Source organism: Castor canadensis, chromosome 9 (genome assembly GCF_047511655.1).
Source record: "Castor canadensis chromosome 9, mCasCan1.hap1v2, whole genome shotgun sequence".
Taxonomy (NCBI): domain Eukaryota; kingdom Metazoa; phylum Chordata; class Mammalia; order Rodentia; family Castoridae; genus Castor; species Castor canadensis.
In genome coordinates this window covers 28,462,556-28,480,437 of record NC_133394.1, presented here as the reverse complement: position 1 = coordinate 28,480,437, position 17,882 = coordinate 28,462,556, and the positions used below count along the sequence as shown (strand labels likewise).

General features: G+C 41.1%; 1 protein-coding gene across 3 annotated transcripts in view; it reads left to right on the top strand.

Annotated features, from left to right (window-relative positions):
- Unc5c (unc-5 netrin receptor C) overlaps window positions 1–17,882 on the top strand; it is a 358,852-nt gene that overhangs the window by 324,225 nt on the left and 16,745 nt on the right. For 2 of the 3 annotated variants that reach the window (XM_074041403.1, XM_074041404.1), the window contains 2 exons: window positions 14,541–14,690; window positions 16,604–16,768. In XM_074041403.1, the coding sequence (XP_073897504.1) occupies window positions 14,541–14,690; window positions 16,604–16,768 (315 nt within the window). Of the gene's footprint in view, window positions 1–14,540; window positions 14,691–16,302; window positions 16,416–16,603; window positions 16,769–17,882 lie in introns of those variants that run through there. The other variant, XR_012435622.1, reaches the window with a different exon arrangement.

Below are 17,882 nucleotides of genomic sequence, written 5' to 3'. Positions count from 1 at the left end.
TGATAGCAAAAGAGTGAGATGAAGGGAACAGATATAAAAGGCCCTGGTCAAGTTGCCTTCACTGTGCCTGATGACTAACGCTCAGTGGTGGGGCAGAAGCTCAAACTTCTGTCTCTAACCAACAGTAGCAAATTGAGGTACTATAACCAAGCCTCCCTTGGTTCTTTCAGACTACTATCACAGACTGAGTGGCTTATGCAGCAGTCAGTTCTTTCTCAACAGTTCTGGGGTGATAGAAGCCCAGCATCGTTAGACTCTGGTGAGGGCTCTCTTCCAGGTTGCACACTGCCCACTTCTCACATGGTAGAGAGATGGGGACTTTTTAATAAGGGTACTTATCCCATTCACGAGAACCCCCTCCCCATGGCCTAATGACCTCCCAAAGGCCCCACATCTTAATACCATCACATCAGGGTTTAGCATTACAAAGAATGAACCTTGACGGACACAAACAGCCTATAACCTATAACAGTGTTTTTGTTTTTGGAATACTGAATTAGAGGTATAAATTGAACATCCAAAGATACCCAAGGGACAATTAGAAATATACGTGTTGCTTTGTACCTGTTAACATTCCCTTTCTGTCCCTCTTCCCCTACTCTCCCCAGTTTCTGGTAATCACTCTTCCATGCTCTGTTCCTATGAGTTCAACTTCTTTAGATTCCTTATGTGTGTGAGGTCATGCAGCATTTGGTTTTTTTGTGCCTGACATCATATTGTACCACATAAACTTTTATACTTATCATGTGCCAATTTAAAACATACGTTAATGTTTTTAAAAAGAAATACAGGTATGGCTCTCTAAGCAGATCTGGAGGTAGATACATAGGAACCAACAATATCGTGCTCATATTTGTCATCCAAGGTGGTCAGGGTAATATCCAAAGAGAACAAATGAGAACATAAATACTACTAAGAACATCCTATGTACTAGAAAAATTCTAAAAGTTTCATATTAACTTAGGCATCATGATAACCCTATAAAGTATCATCATCCCCACTTGACAGACATGCAATCCAAGGCACAGAAAGTTTAAGTAAGTGCCTCTAAGTCACACAGCTATGAAGTGCAGAGAGCAGGCCTTTGCCCAGGCAGCTGACTGCAATTAGGTTGTCACAATGAGTTGCTTAGAGAGTCAGGTCCTTCATGACAGGGACCAAGCAGAGCCTGCCATCCCAAAGGAGGAGACAAAGGAGCTGACAGAAAATGTGCACTCAGAACAGGAAGATAATTGGGAGAAAAATGAAAGAAGTCAGAAGAAGAAATGGTTTTTACTATCAGGGTATTTCCTTTTAGAATTTCCATCCAATGAGTAGTTCTGGGTCATGAAATCTGAGTGTCACAGTTTGGGGACCCTGGGAACCAGGCCCAAGAAAGTAGGTTGTAAGGGACAAAATAGAAACAAAGAGACAAGTGAGGAGTCATTTGCAATACCCACTCCTCATGGTAGATTTGATCAGCATGGTCCCCAAGGGAGGGGATAAGACCTTATTGGTCACTGAATATATTTTTGGTCATCGGGTCTGTAGGATTTTCTGATGTGGACTAAATGATGTGAGCATACAGCTTTAGTGTAAAACTTCAAGTTATTTCTTTTATGCCCCTTGCAGATGTGACACTTTTAAGGCACTGTCAGGATAGAAAACATTCCAGACTTAAATTCTTCTTAGGGGAAACTATGTTCATAGAGGAGTCATGGGGTCTAATTATGGCAAATCTTTTGAACAGTTCCAAGAAAATCATTCCAAAAAACATACCACAGAAGATCTACAGGGTATCTGAGATGTTTGATGTACATAGTTTATAGTCACACAGTTACACTGAGGAACTCTTGACCTATCTTCCCAATAGAGACACACAGATTTATATAAAAGTGAAATATTTTTTAAAAATACTTTTGATTATGCTAATTAGCAAGACAGAGATGAAAATGGTCAACACTGAGAAAGACCAGTGAACAGCTTTCAGAAGTGAAAACAACCCAAGAGCAGCTTGTATTTTGGCCACTGCTTTCCAAATAGACATTTATAAATTTTCAATATCTGGGAGGGAATCCAGCCCTTAGCCTGAAACAAATATGAACAATGGATGAGGATTTCTTGCACCTCATGGCTTTTTAATAATGCAGAAATACCAAAATCCTAGTAATCAGTAAATGGTATATCCAACATACCAAAAAGACAACTAGCACAGTCACATCAGCACCATCTCACCCACACTTGAATTCGATCCTTGGGGCTCATTAGCCCCAAAAGCCCTTCAATACCAAAAGTCTACCTTCTTGGCATCCTGCTTGCTGATGCTGGCTGCCATTCTCTCTCCCATACTCCTTTTTTCTCTCACCACCCTTACCTATGAGTCCTTTTTTGCATCACCTCTCCCAAGTCCCTCATTCCTGATCAAGGCTTTCCTCATTCCTGTCTCAGCTCTGCCTAAGTCAGCAGTTCCTTATCTCAGCATGTTGGAAAATATTTGTTCCACAATCCCACTGCAAAGGCTCTGATATAACTAGTCTGGGGTCTAGAGGTTTTTCCTAATGCTTCCTGAATTATTTAATTATACAGTCAAGATTAAGAACTATTATCCTAAGCATTTTCACGCATCTTTTAGAATTTCAATTCCATTAGTGACTTTTCTGCATCCTGAAGTCATTCTTTCCCCCATTCCTTTACCTGCTCAGATTAACTGCCTCTGGATCTTCCAAGTAGCACTCACCACTGCAGCAGAAGCCTAATCCTTTAATTCACCATAAGGCTAAGTGGAAAAGTTCTAATAATTCTTAGGTCTCATCACTACCTCTCTGAGTGTTTCTCCTCTTCACGTTCTAAATCTGTCTTCTCTTGCTCATTATCCTTTTCAGTTCATTAAGCACAGATCACTACCCATCCCCACCCTCCCAGGATCTGCCTTGTGGTCTTTCTTCCCACCTATTTTATCCCACTCATTAGTTCCTTTGTTCCAGATGGATTCTGGTATCCTTCATGTCATCCCACCATTATCTACTGCCAAAGTAGATGTGCTCTAGGTTTCAGTCTCTGTAACAACTGTTCCATTGCTGTGAGCAATGTGCCATCCAATGGTGAGCACTGTTCAACCTTCAATCTCTGTCACATGGGATGCACAGAAGCCACCCTTGGTTCTTAAGGAGAAACTTTCTCAACCTTCCCTGTTCTCATGGTCCACAAACCCTCGTCTGTCCTTCCCCATGTCTACAGGAAACATAGTTATCCACAAAATTTCCTGTTATCTTGAGCTGCATCAGGACTTGCTAATTTTCATGTCCAGTTTGACCTCAAATGAATAGCTGTGTACTTTTAATTCCAGGCTATAACAAATTCATACATTTCCAATTAAATCTGTTATACTCTCGAGATAACTGACCTAAGCAATGCCGTCCCTGTTTCTCAACAATCCTTTTATTTATCTCTTCCTGACTAATTCAATCTCACACAGTTCATCCAAGCATCTTCCACAGATCTTCAGTCATTTTTGTGAATCATCCCCACATCGTGCTTAGATGACCCCATCTCAGAGTGGAAGCTCCCTCAGCTCTGTCCTTTACACCTTCAGTTCTCTGATTGTGACCTCTTTTCACTAAATCTGGACTTTGATTTTTTTAAAAAAGGAGCTCTGCTTCCTTGTCTATGCTTTAATCCTTCATGTCATGAAGGATTTAATCCAACTCCGTACCACTGACACCCCTGAATAGCAAATGATGCCCAAAGATGTTCAGTCTCCCAGGACTTAATATTTTCTTAAAGTGGCAGCCATCTTCTGGGAATTCTTTCTGAATTGCAGAAAAACTCAAAGAAACATCAGACAAGGGTAGAGATATAGACTCAATACAGTGTTCATTCTCAGAGGACATAATACCTAGCTTTTTAGCTATTAGAAAATAATGTTCACCCACTTCGAGAGCTTAAAGCATCAAGAATATTATCACTTTTTATCATATCTGCTAATATTATCATGAGTGCAGATAGAAAAAAAAGAGACCGCACATCAGCCAGTCTCAAGCAACCCCAATATATTCTTTCATTTGGCCACACAACTCTTTGAGTTTGGAAGCTTTTGTGATAATGTTCCTGAGTTTTGCTAAGCCCTAGGGCAAAAGAAATGGTCACCTAAAACTTAAAAGCTGCATTTAGCAATTTGGAAGCATTGATGTAGAATTAGAATGCTGACAGTGACTGCTGGGGTTGAAGTCAAGGCTAGTGGGAGAGAGTGGAAAACTTTTATACACTTTCCACATGGATTTTTCCTATGCATGTGCTTGAAGAACCAGCAAGAGCAATAATCAGGTTAAGTTCACATAAAGAGATAAAGATGCTAAGAATTGTGAGAATAGTTTGGGATCAACTCAAATAGAGAGGTCAAGTTTATTGAATATATTGTGTTTGGTATATCAGAACATTTCTTTTTCCCTCCTCCTCGGGTGATTAAAGTAATAAAAATGGTGTTTTCCTTTCATTATTTGCAAAGACTTAAATCCTAGTATAAATAGACTAGAAATTGACAGTGAACAAGGTTATATTTGGAATAAGTTTAAAACACCCAGTGAGAAGCATACATCTCTATAGAAATAAGTGATATCTGTTCTACTATCTGAAGGGTAAAATTTATGAGACTATCCTTCCATAATAAAGGGTCTTATATAAATTCTGACATTCAGAACCTAAAAGGAGTTATTTGTATACACAATGAATAGTGTGAGATGTTTATCAAATTTCTGACAAATGTATTTGTGATCCAAACTAAATAGTGTATATTAACATAATATGGCTTTCTTTATGAGTCATTGGCGTGGAGAAGAATCTCCCTTGGATTAATTCAGTTTTCATATACATTAATCTAGGTTATAGTATAGTAGAGTAACTCAGAGAGATGATTTTATTAAAAAAGAAAAGATGAAAAAAACTGACAAGTGAAGGGAAAGAAACAGGTTGAATTAAACCTAGTTGTGCTACTTTCTTGGGCCATGTTGGAGATAGTCATAGGCAACCTGTTGAAGGGGGTAGGCGGTTTTATTTTCATCCTGCCACCTGTCACCTTCTTCACTGGTGTTCTTCTACTGCTACCTCCATGAAAGGACACACAATCTCAAAACCAGCCTGACTTGTGTATTAAACATTCAGAATCCTGGTTTCTAGAATTAAATTAACATATTCATACATGTGACACATGTATGAATAAAACAAGGAAATATGTTAAAGGTTCCTAAAGATTTTGTCTATCTCATGGACTCTATGAAGATTCCAGGAAAACAAAGTTATAAATGCCCTGCACAAAATAAGAAGTAGATACTGTAATGCCACTATCGTGGCAATTTGAAGATATTAAAGTTAATTGTGATCTAATTGTGGGATGAGTTTCTGGTTTGTGGCAATCTAGTTGGTCAGCCATTTTGCCACAGGGATCTTTTTCAGTGCCTCAGAATTTACCCTATCCTTGCCACCTTGTCATGAGACTGGGTCTTGGCCCTACCTTATATATTGGAAATGGCCTGCCATCTTGAATTTACTTAGAGAAATAGAGTGAGAGGAATGAGAGAGAGAGAGAGTGTGTTGTGGTGGAAGAGTAATTGCCCTCCCAAAGATACCTCCCATTAAGATTCAGAATCTGTGAATGTAACTTGCATAGCAAAAGAGACATTGCAGATATGATTGCATTATATTGGATTATCAGTGGAGCTAATCTTAGTTACAAGGGTTCTTCAAAGTGGAGAACCTTTCAACCCTAGTCAGAGGGTGGAAGAGACCTGCCATTACTGGATTTGGAGGTGGGTATAGGAAAGGAACTGTAGATCAGGGAATGTGAACCATGCCTAGAAGGGAGAAATGAAAAAGCAAATTCTCCTCTCCAACCTCTAGAAAGGAGGACAATCCTGACACCTTAATTGTAGATAGAGAGGCCTGCATCGGACTGCTGACCTGTAAGTAAGTTTGCGTTAAGTCACCTGTTTGTGGTGATTTCTTACAGCAGCAATAGAAAACCAATGTAGAACTTTAATAACATGTTAATGCATAAAAAGAAATGCACGATGACTTTTAAAGTCCTAGAGCAACCTAAAAAGTCTTTTTCTTAGTAACATGTTCAGGGGAACATGATGACATGGCCACTTTCCTGAGTGGGACCCTTTGGCACTTTCCTTCAAAAGTATCACAAACTTCCCTGTTCAGCAGGCTGGAAGTGACAGCTCAGACCAAGTATCCATGGCAGCATCATCTGTGGGAACAGCAGGCAGAACCCTGGAAACGAAGTGACTTGATAGGGGGTGTTTGCACATGGTCACGAGTCCAGCCTTGTTATTACTGTAATGCAGACAGACTCAGGGGGAGAGCAGAGCTTCCCAGGGTGAAGACAGGAAGGGAAAGTAGCAGTGTAGGGCTGGTTCCAGCCACGTTGACCCCAGCAGGTGGAAGAGGCTGGGATGACAGTCAGATGTTCCCCACTACTGAGCTCAGCAGCCTGAAGCCTGAAGGCCAGAAGAGGAGACACCCCATGCCTGGCAGAGAGCAGCCTGCTGAAAAGCTGGCGGGGAACAGGAGAGTAGGATGGATGCTCTTTTTGGCCTTTGCTTTGGTGGAGTGCAGGCACACAGCTGTGACAGAGACAGTGGTGACAACCACAGTAGCAAAGAGAGAAATTTCTCATCCCTAAGTGACCAGGGCAGGTTTTAGCACAGTATTTAAAAAATGAACTGAAGCAACACAGGTTCCACAAAATCTGATGGCAGATGTGATTCTTTTAAACACCAGTCAGCACAATCACTGAGGGTAGGTCTTCTGAGATTTAGGACATGTGATGTGCTGCGTATGTGCTGGTTTGTTCTCTGTGTCCTAGAGAGCCCTGTGCAGAAGGTCAGTGAAGGTGGGGCAGCAGCCGTACTACTAAGCCGCCAGTGCTTGGTCAGCACCATGGACAGTGCACAGGGGGGGTTCCATCTCCAAGGTGAAATGCCAAAGCAAACCAGCTGGAGTGCAAAGCTAGCTGCTGCTGCTTCTCTGTCGTTGAGCTCTGCCTCTGTGGAGCAATTCCAGTGAGTTCCCCATAGTTCCCCTGTCCCCCAATGGGCCATGTGCTGCTCCCCAGCTCCTTGGCCACAATAGATTAAGCCAGTTCGTGGCTCTGTGTTTCTGCTGAGAATAAAGAGTACACAGACAAATAACATTCAGAAACATTGCCAGGGATGAAGCAAAGTAGAGTAAAAGAAAAACAGCCATGAGTCAATCTCCTTCCAGCCTTCTCTTCAGTGGGTTATCATTTGTTTCACCCTTTCTCTGGTGATAGAGTCTCTCATAAGAAAAAGACAGGAATGATAGGAAATTAGTTAGAAAATAAGAGAAACACAAAGAGGAGAGAAGGCAAAGAGGAGAGAGAGAGAGAGAGAGAGAGAGAGAGAGAGAGAGAGAGAAGCTATATAGTCCTCCAACAAACCCTTGAGAAACAGAAGACTAAAACAAACGCATCCAGGGATGAGGGTGATGTTTGGAGTTTGGAGCAGTGATATCAGGGAGCAAATTCTCACGCAAGGAAGTGGTGAGTTGAAGACTAGGTGATCAGAGGAGGGGATGAGGAGGGGAATGAGGAGAAAGGGAGTGAGCAGAGGTGAAGGTGTGCTGAGGAGAAGAAGCCTAGACATCTGGGAAGGCCCTCACCAGGAGCAGCCCTTGCTCCTCACAGTTCTTTGCGCAAAGTCTGTACCAAGCTTCTGCCTGGACCCACATGTGGGACATATTCTTAAAGCTATTCCCCCAAGTATCTATGTCTATACCATTCTGTCACCTAGGAGCTTCCAACAAACATTAGTTATGAGGCTGTCTCTGAAGGGAGACTTGCCCAGGCTCAGAAGAACCAGGAGGAGACAGAAGGACAAGTGGCACAGAGGAGGCAGAAGGACAAGTGGCACAGAGGAGGCAAATGTGAACCAACACCAACAATCATGAAGCATGAGGAATTGTGGTGTTAGAAAAAATGTAGTGTAAGTCTCACAGGACTTCCAGGCATATTCCTCCCACCCCCTTGGCTCTCTCTGCCAGGCCCAGAGTAGACAGATCCCATCATCTAAGAGCCTGTGAGAATTTTGGGCACAAGCCAGAGCTTCTCCCTTTATACACACAGGCCTTTAAAATGGCTTGGATTTATTGTGGCTCTTAAGTGGCCCAGGCTAATGGCTTGGCATGGATAATGTCTTGGTTTAATTGGTTATTGTGCAAGCTGCTTGTTTCTACTGTGGAATCCCTTGTTGCTGCCTTTGGAGCAATCCCTCACAGTCTCCTGGAATCAATTCAGCCTTCACTCAAGCCTGTGCTGGAGGTAGACACTGCCCTGGGGAAGGGGCTTATCCCATGGGATTGCAGACTCCCCAAGGACAGCAGGCTGTGAAGCTGAGGGGCCTATTCCTGGTGACATGACCAATAAGGTTCATGTCTTGATATGTGTGTTGCTGCAGAGGAGTGGGCAAGAGACATCTCTTCAATAGAAATAACCAGCTCTTTTGAGTATCTTTCATGGTAAAGCAGGAGAGAAGGAGGTAGAACTACATTGGTGCAGGTAGAGCAACAGGTGGGTTCACCCACAGTTTGTACAAGCCCCTGAGGTGGAGGAGGCCACCATCAGAGAAGACAACCTCTCCACAGAAAGGCAACATTTGTATTTCTAAAAAGCTAAGAGCCTAGATGATCCTAATTTTTATTATGGCATCTCTTTCCAAGGTCATAGTATTTTTCTCAAGTCCTTCTAAATCTTTTGACCTTCTGTGTGTGTTTGGCTCTTATTCTCTTTTAAGGTGTGTGAAATGTCCTAACCTTTGTGATCCAGAAGCAGTTTGTGGAGAAGATGCTTCAGAGCCCAGCACAGTATGACCTGGTCACATGCTTCTGTGTCAGTCTCCCCACCCCATGAACCATGAGCTGTTCCAGGCAAGAACAGGGATTTACTCTCTTATGTGTTCAGAGCCTTACAGGTTCTTGGCCAGACTTACGCATCCCTGTGATCTTGAATGAATGTTCCAAGGAAGATTACAAGAGGAAATTGTTGAACTGCAAAGCTGTATTTTATTGATTTGTATGTTACGTTTATGTGCCTGTATCTCAAATATATTAGCCAAGATAATTTCATGCAGAAAGAATTGGTAAAATCAAGTTTTCTGAACTACAAATTCCAGCATATTTTTAAGTAATCTGCTACAGGATATCTCAAATTAGAACACGTAACACTACTTAAGAATGGAGCAAAAGCCTCATCAGCCTCTCACATGGACTGGCCACTTTTGTCTTTGCACACAAAACTTACATATGAGCTGACTGAGTATGATAAGTCATCTTTGACTCACATGTGGTTGTATATTATTCTAGTTTCCAATGAGTGATTTTTATTTATTATCTTTAATTTATGCTTAAATATCTTCAGTGCTTTGGTTCTTGCCTTCTGCATTTTGTTTTCTTCAAGCTGAATATCCTGAGTATAGTGATACTAGCTGCTACTTCTGAGGAAAATATGCTAAATTTAAATTGGTAAAGATTCTTTTTACTAAATCATTCACTTCTAGGCTGATTTTTCTCCCAAATCCTAGTTAGCAGACACCTCTCTGCACCAAAGTCTCTAAAATAGAATTCTCCTAACCAAGGCACAATGAATCACTCAGGCAAAAATAAGATAGTTATTAGTATTTCTGTGTTTGCTTATTTTAGCTCATAGTTTTATATTTTATATCACATATTGACATACTAACATATTAATATTGGTGTATAATTTGTTTTTTGTTTTTGTTTTAATTTTTTTATTGTTTTATTATTCATATGTGCATACAAGGCTTGGGTCATTTCTCCCCCCTGCCCCCACCCCCTCCCTTACCACCCACTCCGCCCCCTCCCTCTCCCCCCCACCCCCTCAATACCCAGCAGAAACTATTTTGCCCTTATCTCTAATTTTGTTGTAGAGAGAGTATAAGCAATAATAGGAAGGAACAAGGGGTTTTGCTGGTTGAGATAAGGATAGCTATACAGGGCATTGACTCACATTGATTTCCTGTGCGTGGGTGTTACCTTCTAGGTTAATTCTTTTTGATCTAACCTTTTCTCTAGTTCCTGGTCCCCTTTTCCTATTGGCCTCAGTTGCTTTAAGGTATCTGCTTTAGTTTCTCTGTGTTAAGGGCAACAAATGCTAGCTAATTTTTTAGGTGTCTTACCTATCCTCACCCCTCCCTGTGTGCTCTCACTTTTATCATGTGCTCAAAGTCCAATCCCCTTGTTGTGTTTGCCCTTGATCTAATGTCCACATATGAGGGAGAACATACGAATTTTGGTCTTTTGGGCCAGGCTAACCTCACTCAGAATGATGTTCTCCACTTCCATCCATTTACCAGCGAATGATAAGATTTCGTTCTTCTTCATGGCTGCATAAAATTCCATTGTGTATAGATACCACATTTTCTTAATCCATTCGTCAGTGCTGGGGCATCTTGGCTGTTTCCATAACTTGGCTATTGTGAATAGTGCCGCAATAAACATGGGTGTGCAGGTGCCTCTGGAGTAACCTGTGTCACAGTCTTTTGGGTATATCCCCAAGAGTGGTATTGCTGGATCAAATGGTAGATCAATGTCTAGCTTTTTAAGTAGCCTCCGAATTTTTTTTCCAGAGTGGTTGTACTAGTTTACATTCCCACCAACAGTGTAAGAGGGTTCCTTTTTCCCCAAATCCTCACCAACACCTGTTGTTGTTGGTGTTGCTGATGATGGCTATTCTAACATGGGTAAGGTGGAATCTTAGTGTGGTTTTAATTTGCATTTCCTTTATTGCTAGAGATGGTGAGCATTTTTTCATGTGTTTTTTGGCCATTTGAATTTCTTCTTTTGAGAAAGTTCTGTTTAGTTCCCTTGCCCATTTCTTTATTGGTTCATTAGTTTTGGGAGAATTTAGTTTTTTAAGTTTCTTATATATTCTGGTTATCAGTCCTTTGTCTGATGTGTGCCTGGCAAATATTTTCTCCCACTCTGTGGGTGTTCTCTTCAGTTTAGAGATCATTTCTTTTAATGAATAGAAGCTTTTTAGTTTTATGAGGTCCCATTTATCTATGCTGTCTCTTAGTTGCTGTGCTGCTGGGGTTTCATGAGTAAGTTCTTACCTATACCTACTAACTCCAGAGTATTTCCTACTCCTTCCTGTATCAACTTAAGAGTTTGGGGTCTGATATTAAGATCCTTGATCCATTTTGAGTTAATCTTGGTATAGGGTGATATACATGGATCTAGTTTCAGTTTTTTGCAGACTGCTAACCAGTTTTCCCAGCAGTTTTTGTTGAAGAGGCTGCTATTTGTCCATCGTATATTTTTAGCACCTTGGTCAAAGACAAGTTGGTTATAGTTGTCTGGCTTCATATCTGGGTCCTCTATTCTGTTCCACTGGTCTTCATGTCTGTTTTTGTGCCAGTACCATGCTGTTTTTATTGTTATTGCTTTGTAATATAGTTTGAAGTCAGGTATTGTGATACCTCCAGCATTGTTCTTTTGACTGAGTATTGCCTTGGCTATTCGTGGCCTCTTGTGTTTCCATATTAAAAAAAAAGTCATATAAAATGCATACTCAGTTTGATTGAACTCAGGGAGCTGCATCCCCAGCCCCCTCAACTGGTAGGAATACACGAGTAAATGTTTACAGACCTGTGCTCTTAGTATGGATGCATTTTAATGGACAGTTTATCTTTTACCAGGGTTCATGTGCAATTAAAAAGGAGAAAAAAGCCTGGCTCTTCGCTGCTCTGTTCAACTGCTTTATGTTATTTCTGGTTGAGGAAAAGAGGAGGGTTTAAGAATGTGGACAGACTGTGTTCTCTGGCCTCGCTGTCACTACAATGGCACTTTGCTTCTTTCTTTCTCTCTAAGTCACTCCAGACACTTTCCTTACATGGGAAAAGGCTTTACCATGACTTATGATGTTATGGATGAAGAAACCAAAGACTGACCTTTATTCTTGGGCTTCCTCCAACCCAGACTTTGCACTCAAAATGTGGTGTTAGATTTCTTGAGTTGAAGGTCATGGCCAATAGGCAGTTAAGGTTTTCTCTGGTGGCTCCTGCCAAGAAAACTGGTAATGCTCTGGGATCCTCTATCAGTCTATGTTGATTTGTAGGGCTGGGGGTGTGGATTGTACATCATTGGGAACAATTACCTCCCAGAATACAATGCATCTTCTTTTAGACATCCCAGGGAGATAATTTGGACATATTGAAGATCTATAGTAATCAGATAATTACTATCGATTGCTCTTTAGACGTCTTGATGAGGTAATTAGGGCATCCTGGAAAGAAGCTAGAACTGATTGATTGGCATGACAGTAATCGCAAAGATTTCAATTATGTTTCTTTTCTTCTAATGATTTATAAACAAACATCATTTTAGCTTTAAAATTTGTCGGGTGCCAGGTTCACTGGGAACATCAGCTTTCTCTGTTACACTAACAAGACATGGAACAGGATCAACATAAGCTCATTATGCTTCCTGCTGAAGCAGAAGAAACTGCAATTAACCTTCAGTTTCTTTACTCTTCCCCATTTGCACACACAGCCCTGGAGTGGGGTGTGCAACATTGGGGAGGGTGGTCTTGGAGGGGCATGTGGAACTCTGAGCTGGATGAATCAGTATGTCCTACTGTGGACTCTCAAGACCTGTGAATGCAGGCACAGTAGTCAGGGCACATTGACACAACATAGATGTCAGAGTGGCTAACTGCTCAGCTCCTGTCACAAGTAATAGCCACTCATCACAACCACAGTAAGGAGCAAGTCAATACTGCCAGGCAGCTGAACCATGTACTTCTCTATATCATGGTACTCTTGCCTCATGGCTTCCATTAAACACTAATTAGAGGACTTCTTGTCTGAGACCACATTCCACATTATCATGGTATTTTCTACATCTTGTAGCACCTTTCAGCAGCTTGCCTTGTTCAGAATAGTGGCCTGATCCAAAGATGAGGGAGGCCAAGACCCCACTAAAACAGCAGCTTGAAATAAGCTGCTTGCCTCTCATCAATGATGTTGGTAAGCTCTGGATTTGTTAGTGTATGGGTTAGCATTCATTCAACACATGCAAAGAAGATGCATTTCTGTGCATTGAGCAACCTAGTTCCCGCATTGGACATTCTCTCCTGTGACTCTTCTATACTTGGCACTCTGGTCAGTGCCCAATACATGCTGGTGGCACTCTTATTGAACACAAGTGATCTTGAGCTCCCTGATTTCTGTTGAAATATCACCAAAGAAGAAAATCAAGTGTTTTTTGTAAAAATCTTTTGTTTTCTAGGACCCTTACATTTAAAAAGAAAGGCCAAAAAATTATACATACCATTAAAACTTTGAAGGTAGCAGAGGAGTAAAATTGAGGGAGGTGTTTCAGCCAAGAAAGGAGAACCAGTATATTTTGTTTATTGATAACTTACAGTGTGCTGCTGTTTAGATAATTGCAGCTGTAGTGGGAAATGCTTCATTAACTCCCATTAACAAGCTTGAGAAATGGAAGTAGATGTAGGACTTGTCTTTCTGTTATATCTTTATACTCTGAGTAAATTAGGGAACAAATTTTTCATCAACCACAATTCTTCAGAAGTGGAAAGTTTAACCTTAGTAACTATTTAGTTCAATATTTATTGTTTTAAAACCTTGCTAATTTGTGTCAGAAGATTTTCCCCTATTAGGGCATATAATGAGCACATTCTAGTTGTTTTGGTAATTGGGAATTGTGCAGTGAATCCCTTAAGCAAAAATTTTCATTTCACTTCAGTACATAATGAAATTATGAGTAGACTAAATGTTTAAAACACATTCCAAATGTTTGTTGGTTGGCCATATGAAATCCAGCATATGGGTTTGTCTTTTAATTATTTGCGCCTTTCCCTAAAAGTTAGTTGCAAATCTACTTTCTTGTGTATTTATCTGTATTTCCACCTATTTTCCTTCACTAAGTTTTCTCCAGTTTGAAGTTCTGGGTGTTATCCCTCTGCATTCGATGAAATAAGTTGACTTTGCTCCCTAGCACTGTGATGTAAATTGCCCAGACAGCTAAGAGGAAGCCCCTTCCTCATGCAGGATGGTAGGGACTTTGGTGTGAGGGAAGGTCTTAGGCCTGCAGAAGTGAGTGTTCATAGCATTGCCCAAGTCAAGTGTGTTGTTCAGGAGTCACAGTGAAGACACTCAATAAAAAAATTTTATTAGTGTATAACAGTTGTACAGGGGGATACACTGTGCTATTTACATATGTGCTTACAGAATATCTTAGTTAGATTTACCACCTCCAATGTTCTCCCTCTTCCTCCCTCCCCCACTCTTAGAACAATTTCAAAAGGTTTCATTCTTTTATTTTCACATATGAATACAAAATACATCCACCATATTCACCCTCACTCACCCCATTTGTACACACCCCCAGAAAATACATATTTTACCCTCCTGCCTTCTTTTTTTAGACACTCACTCACTTGATGAGAAAGCCAGCAGAAGTGGGGCAATTCAATAATGTGATTTGGTTTGGGCATATCATTGTAGGAAGTTTTACAACTCGAGAGACAGATGGGAGGACAGCTCCTGGAAGAACCCAAGGCTCTTCATTTTAAAGGCAGTACCCACAATCTGCGCCTGTCAATTCACGATATACCCCATTCCCTCTGGAAGAGCAAGCTGCTGGCTAAATACCAGGTAAGCCTACCGAGCTGAACCAAAGGCTCGGAGACAGCTCCAAGGAAAAAAAACTACAATTATGTACACAGATATCTCCTCGCTTAAAATTACTCATTTGTCAATACTTCTTTCTCCAAAAGAGTTTGAGGTCATTCAGGATTGTTGAAAAATACCTGATAGACATAATTGAGGGAATGCTTTAAAAAAATTCTGCTTAAAATAATCGTACTGTCATTGCTTTACTTTTAGTTAATAAGAGGTTTCCACTCCCATCATCTTAATTAATTTTTATAGTAAATGTGCACACTGAATTGATAAGGACACCCTCAAATATAACCATAGGAAAACAGGATGTTGTTACCCCTTGGGACACAAATTAGGCTTCAGGCTAATTTCAATCTTTCTAGGGCAGCATTCTTACGTCAAGAACTTCGAAGGAACCCATTTGGGAACTGAAATGGCATGTCAAAGTAAAATCTAGTCAGGATTGTATTAAATAACAAGCATCAAAGTACTGGTCTCAAGCCTCACAGTATATATCTGTGGAAAATTCTCATGTCTCTGTGGGGTTTTGCCTCCTCTTTTGTCAGTCAGCGTGAACACTCAGGAGACTAACTGTACTGATAGATCATGGCCCTTGATCCACCCAGGAAATGAGCTACAGTTAGAGGAGCTGTGAATCCATGTCTGCACACATGCAAATCTAACCCAACCCAGCCTTGCCACAATCTGGTGGCTACTTCGTGATCTAAGTCAATGAACATTGAGATGGACTGAAGAGAAAGCTTGTCAGTTCTATCTTTCCTGTCATAAATAATGTACCTATATACAAATTAGAGGAAGCAAATTAACAGTCATGAGATCTGATGAGAGTTGCATGAACAGCCTTCTCTATAGCACAGCCCTTGACCGAGAAATCATGCTTTTGACTTTCTCATGACCTTCTCCTCCCTTGCCTGCATTCTTCTATGTTGCCACTGTTTAAGAATGCAACAGATCTTTCCTGTCATAAATAATTCCCCTTATACCATCATAATGGAAAATACTATTTTAATAATGATAATATGATATTAAAGTAACCCTTACCACCGACCAAACACTTTGGTAATCTCATTGAACCCCAGCAAGTCAATAAATTAGGTACTCTTCTGCCTACCCTTTTATGGATGAAGAAACTGAGGTAGGAAAATGTATAATAATCTGATAATGATCAGATTATCAAGCAACCAACAGGAGACTGTTGTCATTCAGACTGGATTTGGCACCTGAGCCTCTGCTGTTAGCCACCATGTTCCCGCATTTTTTTTAATGTGTTAACATTGTGCTTTATGGCAACAAGATTCTAGGATGAGCTTTAGGTGGTCTAGACTTTTAGAAAATTAATGTCTGCTACAGGCTTTTTAAGCAAGGACATTTTTGTGACAGCTAATTTCCAACAGCACTGAGTTTGGGTTCTCCCTGTCCTGACAGAGGGAACACAAGAGGAAATAGTGTTGGGCGTTATCCTCTAGGCTCTCTTTGCTTTTCTCCAGAATGTCACGGCAGGAATGCCTTTTAATGAGCAATGATGGTATGTGTAGGTTTTATTTTAGGAACTGTCTAAACTTTTTTTATTTTAAATCACTTTCAGTGGCTGTTTTTGCAAATGAGAAACTTGTGGCAGACTGGTTAGGTATGTGGTTCTTGGAGACTGACTCCTGGGTTCAAATCCCTACCCTGCCACTAAGTAGCTGTTGATGTTGGGTGAGTCATTTAACTTTTCTGGGCCCCAGTTTTTTTCATGTGAAAGGTGGTCAGGAGGTACCTGCAGAGGGACCTGTTAAGAGGATTAAATGAAGTGAAATTCTGAGAAAAGTACTCTGGCAGCAGAGTTCTGATAGGTACTTTTGGTTTGATTTCTCATCTGTGGTTAACACTTTTATAACCTGTAGGAAATTCCTTTCTACCATATCTGGAGTGGGTCTCAAAGGAACCTCCACTGCACCTTCACTCTGGAAAGACTCAGCCTAAACACAGTGGAGCTGGTCTGCAAACTCTGCGTGAGGCAGGTAGAAGGAGAAGGAGAGATCTTCCAGCTCAGCTGCACCGTGTCAGAGGTAAGACAACGCCCTTGTCGGTCTCAGAGATCAGGGGAGAAAACTACTTCCAGGAGGAGGGAGAGTGGGAAGCAAAATGTATCTCAGACCATACAGAAGTCCTCCAAAGCTTTCTTCAGTCCCCCTTTGCTAAGATGATAATATTTCAATCCACAAAGGGAAGTAGGGGCATAAAAGAATTTAACAGGAACCCTTTTTCAAAAACGAGTCTTACTTCTCATGAAGTGAATTTAAAAATCACATTCTAACTTTTAAAGACAGACCTGAATTTCAAGTGTAAGGCTGAATAGTGTGCACACATCCTCCATCTGCCCATCTTGCCTTGCTGATTCTCTCTCAGGGACCTGCCTACCTTTTCACCCTAATCATGGCTGCTGAGTGGGGTGAAGGAAGAGAAACTGGCCTCTGCACCCCCAGTTTTGCTTCTTCATTTTTTTCTCTGCTGAAAGGAGAATATCTCTTGATCTCCTTTTTCTCTCCTCCCTCAGTCTCCACATAGCAGTTTCTCCTCTTCCCAGGGTAGGGAAGATGTTCCAGGAGTCAAAAATCTACATATCTTCCTCCTGGTAGCCCTCACTTTTGCCTTGCTTTGCTATGATTTTCACACATTTCAGTTGGGCATTTTTATATTGCAGGAATAACAATGATCACTGCTATTTAAAACTTCTCTGTAAGGGAACAGGAGGTGCCCTTGACCTTATCTGTTCCCTTGCATCCAAAAGCTACAGTTTGAAAAGTGGTAACCCTTCACACTGGCGGAACAAAGGAAGAAGAATATGAAAGATGGTCAGAAGGCAGACTCTCCTGGGCCTCTTGGAGCTAAGCTCTGTGTTGCTCACTGTACCACAAAGCACAAGACTGTCATATTCCAAGACTACAGCGGCCAATGTATGATTTAAAATGTTACTTCTCCCTCTCCATCTCATGCATAGTGACAAATCTGAAGTGGCAGTCTGTTCAGCTGGTCTTGCTCTGCGTGTCCTATTTAAAGACAATCTTCCTTAGCCAACCAGAGGGGGAAGGGGCCATGGGAGCTCTGTGACACTCCATCCTTCTTTCCCACAGCCTGCTTAGGTGCGGTCATCATTTCCTCCTGTAGTTTCATGAGACTTTT